The following is a 13,424-nucleotide window of genomic DNA, read 5'->3' on the forward strand; positions in this document are numbered from 1 at the left end:
ATGACCCTCATATGTCACTGACCACATGTTCTGCTCTGATCGATGTCTAAATGGTGAAGTATCTCCACTCAGGGCCACCAGCCTAACATATTTGATTACTAGTGACCTGGGTGGTAAATGCCCCTCTACTCCCCAACCCAGTCCTTCCATAAATAATTGTTATTTTGCAGCCATGGTACTTTCAGATCTTACTGTTGAAAATAACAGTCTTTATGGCAAATAATGTTATACGTTTATGAACAATATCAGTTTGGTTTTCATTTTAAATATAGAAACTCTTTTGCCCCAAAAAATTATTTTCCCAAAAATTTAACTACAGCCCCTCACAACCGTCTGCTAATGTTTTTACTGCACTGTTGCATATTATTTAAAAAATACTTCCTAATAATTACAAGTTCTGTTCCACTAAGTCAAGTCTACATTCACAATATAGGCTCACCTTTCTTAATAGGAATGGCTGGCCAATGTCACACTATATATAGTATATATTCTGGAGTCATACTGGTTATATTAGATGTCTCTGCTGTGAAGGAAGATCATTGTAGAATTCTAAAACACAGTGACAATAAGATTTCCTATGTACAATTAACATTCATATTTTTTTTTTATCTGGAAGGATTGATAAGGGGTACAGGAAGATATTCTTAAAATGGTATCTTTTAAAAAAATACACAATTTTTCCATCAATAATCTCTTTATCTCATATATTATTTAGGACATTGCACCACAATGGGATAGTTGCATATATGTATATGTAATATATATATATATATATATATATATATATATATATATATATATATACTGTATATACACACACACAAACACACATATATTAGATATATAGATATGTTTTATATGTTTACAAAAATAAGCATTGCAGTGCATATGTCCACTAAAATCCCTGAATTACTGTTAGCTTTCATAACTTAGAGAAACTACCGCTAAATTTCCTTGAATAGAATTCCTCTCTACATATGTATAATAAATTAAAGATTTACACTACAAAAAAATGGCTGGTTTGTGGTAACTGGGGTTGACATGTGAGTACATAATCTCTGCCTTGTTTAATGCTATAATAGAAGGTTTCTTTTCTGAAGCTCTAAATACAATATGGACAAATCCAGTGTATACATCATAAGTGTTCATGTTGTATCATCATGGAAAAACATCTGTGCAAAATGTGCCTTTAAGAAACCAGTGTCCATAACTGTATTTAGCAAATTATATAAGACTAGTTTACTTAGAGATCAGGGCCAGCTATAAAACATTTATACAAAAATACTGTACCAGGCAGATTTAACTTAGAACATAAACCAAGGGACCTTCCATTATGACCATTTAGCTTTGGATATAACAATAAACTTTACATACTGACAAATTTACCCAGTTGCATCAAATTCCGCTGCTGAGTACCAGTCCAGCACTGGCAATGCACAAACGGATGGGCTTTGCAACCACTGTCAGATCATCTGACTACGTCACGTTTGCCATGATAACCCATCTCTAGAAAAATCTACCTTTTATCCATTTATTTTAAGAAAGAAGATTTGTTCTTTGTATAAAATGCTGTCCAATGATCTCGCCATTAAATAAATTATCAATACGATCCATTCTTCTTAAAAAGTTCATATAATGCTCATCCTTTCAGTCTTCTGTTGCTGTTCGCACAGTCCATCAAAGGAGTTTACTTTCATATGAACAAGGGAAAGTGTCTCAGCTATTTTATCCCATGATATTCCTCATAATAACTGATTACTGGTAATGAATCGTTCCTATTATTCTGCAATGTTTGAACAATATCAAGTCATAAATTACATTAGTCCAAATAACTTAAAACAGAATGTTTTTTAGCAGATGTAATTTGGGCTGGCTTGAGGCCAGTTAGCAGCCTTTTCATCTGGAACCCTGGTCACTGTATAATAGGATAATTACCAACAAGCGCTGGAATTTCTAACAGTGAAAAATAAAGTGGAAAATGGAAACTGTGGAAGGTTTTGTCCCCATGGTATAAACAGGAAGAGAAGGAAGTAAGAAATTCTCATGAACAGTGACCAGTTGACGACCTCCTTGTGCAGGACACGGGTCACCCTTCTGTATTGCACCAAAGAGTAAGATGAAGTCTCATGAACCAGTTGGCTCGATGGATCAGATTCCTCCCCTGCACATTGGCAAGTTCACAAATGTAAAGACATTGAATTCTGTGAGGATGGAAATACACAGGAAGACGCTATAGAGGAGAAGACATGCCACACCCAGCTTCTTGTCCAGTTTCCATTTGTTTAGACGAATACCGCATACCTAAGTGAATAAACAACAAGAACAGTCAACACTGTGGCAAGAATGCTATGACAATCAAGCAAAAACATCACACATAGGTATTACTGAAGGAAATATTATATAATTTATACAAGTCAGTGAATTCAAAGAAAAAAATAGAGCTATCACCCAAAACGACCAAGCAATAAAATTATAATTAACTGTTATTGGCTATAAATTTTCATAAAACAGTCTAGGTGCTTCTATGGGAAAAGAACAGAAAATAATATTTAAAGCAATACTGTATCAGTATAGAACATGTTATATTAGCACAGAACTGAAAAAGCTTAAAGTGATACTGTTTAATTAACATTGTCCCTTCTATTTCTGCATAGACATGTGCAATTCATTTAGCTCCATATTCGTTTTTCAATGAATTTAGACAAACTCATTAATTCGGAAATATTCAAATTTCTGGATTTTCGCTCTTCCGAATTTTTCCGAATATTCGGAAATTCTAAAATTCAAAATTGTGGAAATTCGGAAATTATAACGTTTTAAAGATCTGAAAATGTTACATTTCAGAAATTAGAATATTGAACATACCCAAGTTTGTGTTAGACTACACAAACCATAACAGGCACCCCTCACATACCTTGTCCACCATATTGAAAAATTACCATTTGTATGATGCTTGGAGATGTGCCCATGAGTCTGAGATAGATTATACCTTTTATTCAGTATTCAATATATTCTCACATTGACCTGTTTCTGGTAGACAGGGATACCTTGCTCCAAATCAAAACCTCCCAGATTGGCCTAATCACATAGTCAGACCATGCCCCTATCTCTCTAACTTGTCATATATCAAATTCACCAGTTCCAAATGGTATATGGAGGCTTAACACATCAATTCTACATAATCCCCACTACCACTACGATGAGGAACTAAACTGTTTTTTCCAATCTAGTGTTGGGTCAGTTGATAATAATCAATCCTTGTGGTTCGCCCATTATTAAGCTGGGTGCTCAAGAGAATCGTATGAGGATGCAGAAAAGTAACAGAGATAATGGAGACCATATGCACCCTAGAATCACTAAACAAAACCCAAACCTCCTCTGATAGGACTCAGCAACTCAGGGACCTTCGTCATCAACTTTCCCAACTTTTCATCACCCAACACGACTCTCTCCTAAAGCGACTTAAATTAAATCATTAAACAGCAGGTAATAAAGTTGGCTTATACCTGGCAAGACAAATGAAAAACAAATCAGCCAAAAATCGCATACCTTCTTGACTCCAAAAACAACCAAATTACTAACCCGGCGCACATCGCCGACAAATTTGCTGAGTTTTACTCTAACTTCTACAATATAAATTAGGATAATCCATCAAAATCACCTACTGATGCACAGTTCAAAAACTTTCTGAAGTCCCTTAAACTCCCTAAGGTATCTCAAGAGCATCTCGATAGCTTCTCTGTACCCTTTACCATATCTGAGATTCAGCTAACCATACAAAAACTACCCCTACACAAATCCCTGGGCCCAGACGGATTTGGAAATGAATATTATAAATCCTTATCACACCTCCCGCCCCCATATCTACAACAGCTATATGATCAGGCAGCCACCCAAGTGACTTTCTATAGAGAAGGACTTAAAGCAATAATAGTAACCCTGCAAAAAACAGACAAATTACCAACCTCCCCAGCCAACTACAGGCCAATCTCTTTATTGAATTATGATATTAAAATATACGCCAAATGAATCGCCTCTGGACTAGACAACATTCTCCTCCTTCTGATCCACTTAGACCAAGTAGGCTTTGTAAAAGTTTGCCAAACATCTGATGGCACGAGACGCACATTGAACCTTCTTCAATGGGGCTGAGCAGAATAAAACGCCTTCTCTGCTCCTCTCTCTGGATGCAGAGAAGGCATTTGACTGCGTTCATTGGCTCTACCTGTATGCAGTGTTGGACACCTTTGTACTGTCAGAGTATGTAAACGGTGCCATTAGAGTTCTATACTCTAAGGCCCCTTTCACACTGGGGCGGGAGATGCGGTGGCGGTATAGCGCCTAAAAATAGCGGGGCTATGCCGTCGGAATTGCCGCGGGATTCCGCCGCTAGCGGTGCAGTATTAACCCCCGCTAGTGGCCGAAAAAGTGTTAATACCGCCCGCAATGCGCCTCTGCAGAGGCGCATTGCGGGCGGTATTACCGCGGTTTTCCATTGTTTTAAATGAGAAGGAGCGGTATACACATTGCTCCTCTCACCACTCCAAAGATGCTGCTTGCAGGAGATTCTTTTTTCTCCCGCCAGCGCATCGCCTCAGTGTGAAAGCCCTCGGGCTTTCACAGTGAGAATGCTGGGCAGGAGTTTTTCAGGCAGAATTTATTCACTATTTTTAACACTAAACCGCCTGAAAAACTCCTCAGTGTGAAAGGGGCCTAATCCATTGGTCAGGGTACTTACCTCAAGAGTCCTTTCTAACTCCTTTTTCATACCAAATGGCATGAGGCAGGGATGCCCCCTCTCCCCGATAATATTCGCACTAGTCATGGAACCCCTTGCCCAGACAATTCGTTCCCACCCCAACATACAGGGATTCCAAATAGGGGATAGTGAGTACAAAATAGGACTGTATGCTGACGACGTAGTCCTTTGCCTTTCAGATCCTTTAACATCCTTTCAGTCAGTACTAGAAGACTACTACAAGACTAGCTTGGCCTCACTATACAAAGTGAATATCTCAAAATCGCATATGATACCTATAGCACTGAATGAAAACCTTAAAAAAAATCTCTGTGTGCTGCTTCTCCTAGGCCCCCCACTCTATAATCAAATATCTGGGCATTAAGCTCACCTCACCTCACCAAGCTCCTCCACACGCTGATTAAACTATGATGAAGCAATCCTATCACTGAAACAACAAATTATGCAAATTACAGACATTCCACCTATCATGGGCCTGTAGAGTAGTTGTAGTCAAAATGTCACAACTCCCTACAATACTATACCTCTTCAGGACTCTTCTGATCCCACTTTCATCATCTTACCTCCAAAAACTTCAATCCACTATCAACCACTTTATTTGAAATGGCAAAAGAAAATATAAAAATGATTCAAATCCTTAATCCTCTACAGCAGTGGTCCCCAACCTTTTTGGCACCGGGGACCGGCTGCGTAGAAGAAAATTGTGCCAAGGACCGGGGGGGGTCACGTTTTTTTGCGGGCAATGGCTGGTGTTAGCGCTTCAATCATCACAGCAACATGCTTAATATGGTGTCAGGGTGATTGAAGCGCATTATTTCTATTATTACATTGTAGTAATAAATGAAATAGTTCTCCATAATATAGAATCAGTGGGAGTCCTGAGCGTGTCACTTGCCACTGTCGCCTGCTACCAGATGTGTATAGTCACTTGCCACGCTGCCTGTCACCAGATGTGGATAGTCACCTGCCACATTACCTGCCACACTGCCTGCCACAAGATGTGGATTGCCACCTGCCACGTTGCCTGTCACCAGATGTGGAATGTCACTTGCCATGTTGCCTGTCACCAGATGCTGAGTGAGTGGAGTGCCCCTTGTGGCATATTGGGCAGACAGCTGAGGGGTGAACTACAAGTCCCAGCACACCTCACCTGTACACCCACACACAGCTCACCTGTCACTGATGACGTCACATCTCTGTGGGATCGCCCCTCTGGATGTAGCAGGGTGTCTCCCTCCTCATGCTGCAGCCGGTCTCACCTGGCAGAGGGAGGGTCCAGGACTCCTTTGGCTGTCAACCTCTGACTCCACCCTTCTGCCATTCCTGATTAGCTGTCGGGGGGGCAGGCAATCTGCACTGCTGAACAAGGAAGAGCGGCAATGCGGGGCGGGCAGTGCAATGCGGGGCGGGCAGTGTGAGATGATGTCATCTCTCTGCTCCCTCCGACACTGAGACAGAGCACTGGCTTTGAGGGCGGAAGAGTGGTGATGCAGGGGATGGAGAGAGATGATATCTCTGCTTGCCCACCCGCTTGCTTCTTCCATCCACCCAGCACTCTCATCCCCCCCTGGCTCTCGGCTCCGATCGGGACTCCGCCTCTACAGCTCTCTGCATTGCCGCTCCTCCTACAGTACCCATGAATGCTAATAATACTAATACCGCCCCGCCTCTCCAGCCCTCTGCTTTGGGAACAGATTCCGACGGGGGAACCATTCTCGGCACAACACAGGCAGCCCAGTATGTCTCTTGACGGCCACCCGCACCCAAGGCCCGTCTGCAGAAGGACCACGGCCCGGTAGTGGGCCGGGGACCGGGGGTTGATGACCCCTGCTCTACAGACCCAAAGTAGATGCAGGAATGGGCATTCCTAACCTAAAAAGTTACCACCAAGCAGCTGTTCTTGACCAACAAAAATTCTGGTGGTCTGCATCACTGGACCATGTATGGTGCCCCATCAAACATTCATTACTTGGCTCATCTCTACAAGGTACACTAGGAGCAATACTCCTAGGTTTCACTCCCCAACCATCCCCTTACCTAACCATCATAGCAGTTCTAACCGCCGGGAAAAATGGGCACCCCCAACTCCTGAAATCGAACTCATCGGACTTAGCCATCTTGCCTCTTGCTTCCCTAGAACCTTTGTCACCAAACGTATCACTTTCACAACGGATGACTGCTGGAATATCAACTCTGGGCTGCTTAACAGACTCGAACTCCCTGCGCACCTTCCAAGCCTTGCAACAATCTTATATATTTCCTAAATCAGACTTCTATATATACCTCCGAACTTAATCTATCCTCTCTACTATCAACAAAGTATATCACCACATACCAACGGATATAATATCCTTCTATACCAACGTAACTACAAAAAAACAAAGGCATCTCATTCCTCTACTGGACTATCAATCACAATCTTTTCTCAAACAAAACACCCTCTATGGCAGTGGTTCTCAACCTGGGGGTCGGGACCCCCTCGGGGGTCAAATGATGATTTGCCAGGGGTCCCCGAATCCTGGGCTGTTCTTGAAGCCTGCACCGCTCTCCCTGCCTTTTTGTGGCCACCCAGCTGGGCTATTCCTGGAGCCCGTGGCCTCCCACTCAGCCTCTTCGCAGCTTCCCATTTAGTTTACTGCATGGGTGGGTGGGGGAGAGGCTAGAGGTCAGCTGACTGGTGAGGAATGTGAAGTGGAAGTGGCTGGAGGAGACCATATCTCCTGATTCCAGCATAGGTGCCACTGCAACGAGACGCCACAAAGTCAGAAGCACAGTGAATAACACTACCTGTGATTATAGTTGCCATTAAAAGTTCTCACAACAGTTCTCAGATCAGCAGGCGACCTTGTTCAAGAGCACCTAATCCACTCATCCCACCATCTCACCCCCCCACCAAGGAATAAGAGAAGGAATACCAATAGAGAATACATGGAAGGGAGAGGAAAAGAGGGATGTAACAAAGAAAAAGGGAGAGAAAGAACAAGAAAGATGGCTAGAGAGAGTGACGGGGGGGACAAGAAATTTGGATAGAGGGAGATATAAGGGAAAGAAAGGAGAACAAAGAGAAAGAGTGGCACATCCTAAAATGTACCATAAGGGGTTTTAATACTGTACGAGTGGAAGGGACTCATGGAGCGCTAAATGTCTGTGGGTTGGGGGTGCAAATTACTTGTCTTGTCCCGGGTGCTGACAACTCATGATACGAAAATAATTTTACTGTTAGGGGTCCCCACAACTTTGGAAATTTTATCAAGGGGTCACGGCACTAGATAGGTTGAGAACCACTGCTCTATGGAATCATGGGAAGTATACCTGTATTAGTGCACATTTTTCAAGCAATAAATTAACAAATTATGTATATAGGTTGGGGAACCATTCTTTGGACCTAAGAAAAAAAGTTACAAAAGAAGGACTCGACTTTGATCTTGTTAGATTTGATCTCTACAGGATTGGGTAGAAGTATGTTAAACCATTTGCTGTAATTGAATGTTACCATTTTTATCACTTTTATATATTGTTTGCAAGACACACAGCATTTTACCCATCCTTGAAAACAAAAAATACCGTACCGTAACAAACAAGGAAGCCAGAAGCAAAGCCACAGAATAGATCAGGCCTCTGCTGTTCAGATGGATCTATAATAGAGGACAATAACAGAATTACATACAGAAAATAAGGATCTGACAAACAGTTCCATAATGCAACGCTTTCATTGAATGGTGACATAAATACATTATTATTTAATGTTACAGATAATTATCACATCAGCATGCTGCTGAACAGCAGTGAAATGTATATGGGATATACAATGCATGCTAAGTACAATACTCTGCGTCTGCAATGATTTGCCCTTGATGCAAAAATTCCTGTCCTTGTCAGCCTGAATATGAGAGAACCATTGTCACTGCATTCCTAACTTTCCCCACCAGACTGATAAACATTTATGAACCACCCATCCTTCATTGGAATAAAGACCATCTAAGACAGACCTGTGGCGTAGCATCCATAAGGTAAGGTGACCAGATTTTTAAAATGAAATCCGGGGACATATTTTTTTTTTTTTTACTAGTAATGACGACAGTAGTAGCCGGGGGCCCGAAGAGTAAAGCCGCGTACACACGACCATTTTTCATGTCATGGGAAAAAACACAATTTTTCTCGACGCGATACTTGTCAAGCCTGCCTTGCCTACACACGATTGTGAAAAAAAAAATGCTCGAGCAACGACGGCACTATAAAGGGGAAGTTCCATTCGGATGGCACCACCCTTGGGGCTGCTTTTGCTGATTTCGTGTTACCGCGTGTTAGTAAAAGTTTGATGAGAGACGATTCGCGCTTTTCAGTCTTCGTGCTTTTCAGTCTGTTACAGCGTGACGAATGTGCTATCTCCATTACAAATGCTATTTTTACCCGAACGAGCGCTACCGTCTCATAACTTGCTTCTGAGAATGCGCCTTTTTTTCCCTTTGTTAAAGCCTACACACGACCGTTTTTCACGAAGTTAAAAACAACGAGAAAAATTAGAGCATGTTCTAAATTTGCCCATTTTTCACCCCCTAAGCTAGTAGGAGCGGGGGTGCGTAATTTAGAATGATTTTTTTTAATTCTGCACTGACTGTCTTTGAAATTGCCTCAGCCCCTGTTCAAATCCAATCCGGGGATAAAACCGTGTCCTCAATCCAGGGACTGTCCCCTGAAACCGGGCATGTCTGGTCACCCTACCATAAGGGGCGGACGGGTGACGCCCCCTCTCTCCTGCCACCGCTCTATCACCATAGATAGATTTATGCATTGCATGAATCTATCTATGGTCGCCACTGCCACCCCCAGTTCAGGTGCCTAGGAGCCTGAATTACAGCAGCAGGGTATTTTTTGGAAGCACCTAATTAGAGCCATAGGCTCTAATAGGCGTCTAAAAAGGTGAACAGCGGGCGACATGCTGGGCGCTCGCAGTTCACTCAGCTTTTGTTAGGAAAGCGAATGAACATTCGCTTTCCTAACACTCAACCGCCTCTTCGCCAATCAGGTGCTCGGGTCTGTTACCTGTCACCTGATTGGCTGAAACAATCATAGCAGAGGATGGGTGTCCAATAATAGCAGAGGATGAGAAGAGAGGACGGGAGAATACATCGAGGAGCGTGGAGGACACCACCGCGACCCGTTTCCCCTACGAGACAAGGTAAGTGCCGGGGGGGGGGGTGCACACTGGCAGCATTTGATGGGCACAGTGGCGGCAAATGATGGCTACACTGGCAGCAATTGATGGGCACAGTAGCGGCAATTGATGGGCACACTGGCAGCAATTGATGGGCACAGTAGCGGCAATTGATGAGCACAGTAGCAGCAATTGATGGGCACAGTGTCAGCAATTGATGGGTACAGTAGCTGCGTTTGAATGCACAGTGGCGGCAATTTATGGGTACAGTAGCTGCGTTTGATGGGCACAGTGGTGGCAATTTATGGCACAGGGACTGCGTTTGATGGCACAGTGGCTGCGTTTGATGAGCACAGTGCCTGCGCTTGATAGGCACAGTGGCTGCGTTTGATGGCACAGTGGCGGAAATTGATGGGCACAGTAGCTGCATTTGATGGGCACAGTGGCTGCAATTGATGTTTTTTTTTTTTAGTTTGTTTGCACCCACCCAAAAATTTACCACCATGTCTTTTATCCCACTTCCCTTTTTCAGATACCAGCTCAGCCATGTTGTATCTGAAGTTATGAATGCCTAGTATGCTAAAAACCTATTGTTTGCCCATCAATTGTCATTACAGGTAATGATTACAGGGTAAATGCTACATTACACACATAAAGCTGGATTCACATACATCGGCGCATATTTATGCCGGCGTAGCGTATTTCTTTTACGCTACGCCGGCTCAGCGCATAGATGCAAGCACTGGATTCACAAAGCACTCGCTCCCACTCACTGTTAAAGATACGCTGAGTTTCCTCTGCATAAGCCAGCGTAGGTGGAAGTGGGCGTGAGCCATGCTAATGAGGCGTGACCCCATGCAAATGATGGGCCAAGCGTCATAGAAGTACTTAAAATGAACGGCGCATGCGCCGTCCCGTGACCGCATCCCAGTGCGCATGATCAGAATCACGTCGTAACAACTGCCTAAGATACGTCGAATCACTGCCTACGACGTGAACGTAACCTACGCCTAGTCATATTCACGTACAACGTAAACAACAAAAGATACGACGGCCTGTGTTCCCTGGTCCATACCTTTGCATGAGTTGCGCCTCCTATATGGGGAATAACTTTATGCCGGACGTATGACTTACGCAAACCGCGTATATTATGCGCCGGGCGCAACTACGTTCGTGAATCGGCGTATCTACCTCATTTGCATATGTGCATAGAAAATCAATGGGAGCGGCAAATGCGCCCAGCGTAAATATGCGCCTACGATACGCCAGCGTAGGAAAGTTACGTCGGTCGTAGGAAGCCTATTTTGAGGCGTATCTAGTTTTGTGGGCACTGCGCACAGATACGACGGCACATATTTACACTTACGCAGCGTATCTCGAGATACGTCGGCGTAAGTGCTTTGTGAATCCGGGCCATACTGTATATCTTAAAGTGGAGGTTCCCCCTAAAAAAAAATTCTAACAATAAATTCTGAAGACCGATTACACTGCGGGTAGGCTGGGTTTTTTTTTTTTTTTTCGTACATACCTCGATATCGCTGTTTCATCCCTCGGCTTCCGGGTATGATTCTTGTGGTTGCAGGAAAGGAATTTTCACTGTGTATGGCCTGCCTAATAAAGCATACTTGATGTCACGACTTTCAGAAAGAAGCCGAACGTCGCTGCGCAGGCGCCATATAGAGCCGACTCTATACGGCGCCTGCGCAATGACGTTCGGCTTCTGTCGGAAAGTCGTGACGTCAAGTATGCGTCGGTCGGAGGAACGTCAATCAACTAGGAACGCCCAGCCCCACAAGAATCATACCCGGAAGCCGAGGGATGAAACAGCGATATCGAGGTATGTACGAAAAAAAAAAAAAAAAACCCAGCCTACCCGCAGTGTAATCGGTCTTCAGAATTTATTGTTAGAATTTTTTTTTAGGGGGAACCTCCACTTTAACACACACATGCTTTATTAGGCAGGCCATACACAGTGAAAATTCCTTTCCTGCAACCATTTGCACGATTCCCCCATCAACACAGACAGTGCTGACAGAGAAATCTCTCCTGCTGAGAAATTGTCTGCTTCCTATACGGGGAAGATGAGGGAAGCCGCCCCGCTGGGAGAGACAGTGATTATCGCTAGCAGTCACTAGCGATAATCGCAAGAGAATCCAGCTGGCTGGTTGTACCCAAGTTGAGTGATCGATCAACCTGGTACATTCAGCCTGCCCATTAACGGTTCGAAACCTGACCACATCCTGCTGAACTGGCCAAGATTTGAACCGTGTATGGCCGGCGTAGGAGGACAGAGATGACGTTGTTTTGTATCTGCTAACATAGCCACATATCTACATTTGATTCTTTATAGATATCAACTCCTTTGTCTACCCCTCCCTGTAAAGTCTCCTCGCTGTCAGAATACACTGACGCGGTGTGGAGGATGCCCTAATCCACCTCGAACGTGTGGATGGGGGAAATAGGCAATTTTTTCATTCAACCCACGTTCAAAATGACTAATCTAGGGGCTGCTTAAAGCAAAACTTCACTTTCTCAACCAACATTGACAATTTTTTTTGCTATATGGAACTGCATTAATTAGAGGAAAAGGAGCAAAAAGCTGACTCCCACAAGGATGAAAGAGTGAGGCCCCGTACACACGACCAGTTTTCTCGGCAGAATCCAGCAAGAAACTCGATGGGAGACGTATTCTGCCGAGAAAACCGGTCGTGTGTACACTTTTCGTCGAGAAACCCGTCGGGAAACTCGTCGAACCAAAAAGAGAGCATGTTCTCTATTTTCTCGTTGGGCAATGGGAAAATTTGGCTCGACAAGTTTTTTGACAGCCGAACAAGGAACTCGACGGGGAAAACGATGTGTTTCGCCCGTCGAGTTTCTCGGTCGTGTGTACGCGGCCTCAAAGATTGTCTCAGCAATGTTAAACATGTATGTATAGTAATCAAAAAGTTTCAAACGGACCCCAAAAGCCGGCAGAGATTGTGGCCTGGCACAGAAGATGGGCCCTTTACAATAGAAGTTAGCCAAAAAGCCAGTCCTGCTCTGTGTCATTCGTCCCACAGCGTAGGAAAGTTAGAATGGCCTATGTAAACAAGGCAGACCGCTGTTTTGTCAGGGAGGAAAAGAGAGATCTTGTGTTTCTGCTAAGGAGAAACATGAATCTCTCTTTTCGTCCAGTGCATCCACTCCTCCCACAGTTAGAAAGCACTCCCTAGGAGCACACTTAACCCCTTGATCACCCCTGGTTTCAGGCCCTTCTCTGCAAGTGTCATTTATACAGTGACAGTGCATTTGTTTTAGCAATGATCACTGTATTGGTGTCACTGGTCCCCAAAAAGTGTCACTTAGTGTCAGATTTGTCCGCCGCAATGTTGCAGTCCCACTAAGAATCGCTGAGTTTTTTTTATACCAGAAATATGTACCAGAACACATATTGGCCTAAATTGATGAAGAAATACAATTTTCTAAAAAAATGTGATTGGGTAAGTTTTATAGCAGAAAGTAAAAAATATT

General features: G+C 43.5%; 1 protein-coding gene across 1 annotated transcript in view; it reads right to left on the minus strand.

Annotated features, from left to right (window-relative positions):
• Positions 1–835: 835 nt before the first annotated feature.
• Positions 836–13,424, minus strand: part of SLC24A3 (solute carrier family 24 member 3) — a 486,107-nt gene continuing 473,518 nt past the window's right edge. Inside the window, exons 16-17 of the mRNA XM_040351007.1 lie at positions 8,329–8,394; positions 836–2,301 (exon numbers count right to left, since the gene is read on the minus strand). Coding sequence (XP_040206941.1) covers positions 2,149–2,301; positions 8,329–8,394 — 219 coding nt within the window. The 3' untranslated portion in view covers positions 836–2,148. The remainder of the gene's footprint in view (positions 2,302–8,328; positions 8,395–13,424) is intronic.

Source organism: Rana temporaria, chromosome 4 (assembly GCF_905171775.1).
Source record: "Rana temporaria chromosome 4, aRanTem1.1, whole genome shotgun sequence".
Classification (NCBI taxonomy): Eukaryota; Metazoa; Chordata; class Amphibia; order Anura; family Ranidae; genus Rana; species Rana temporaria.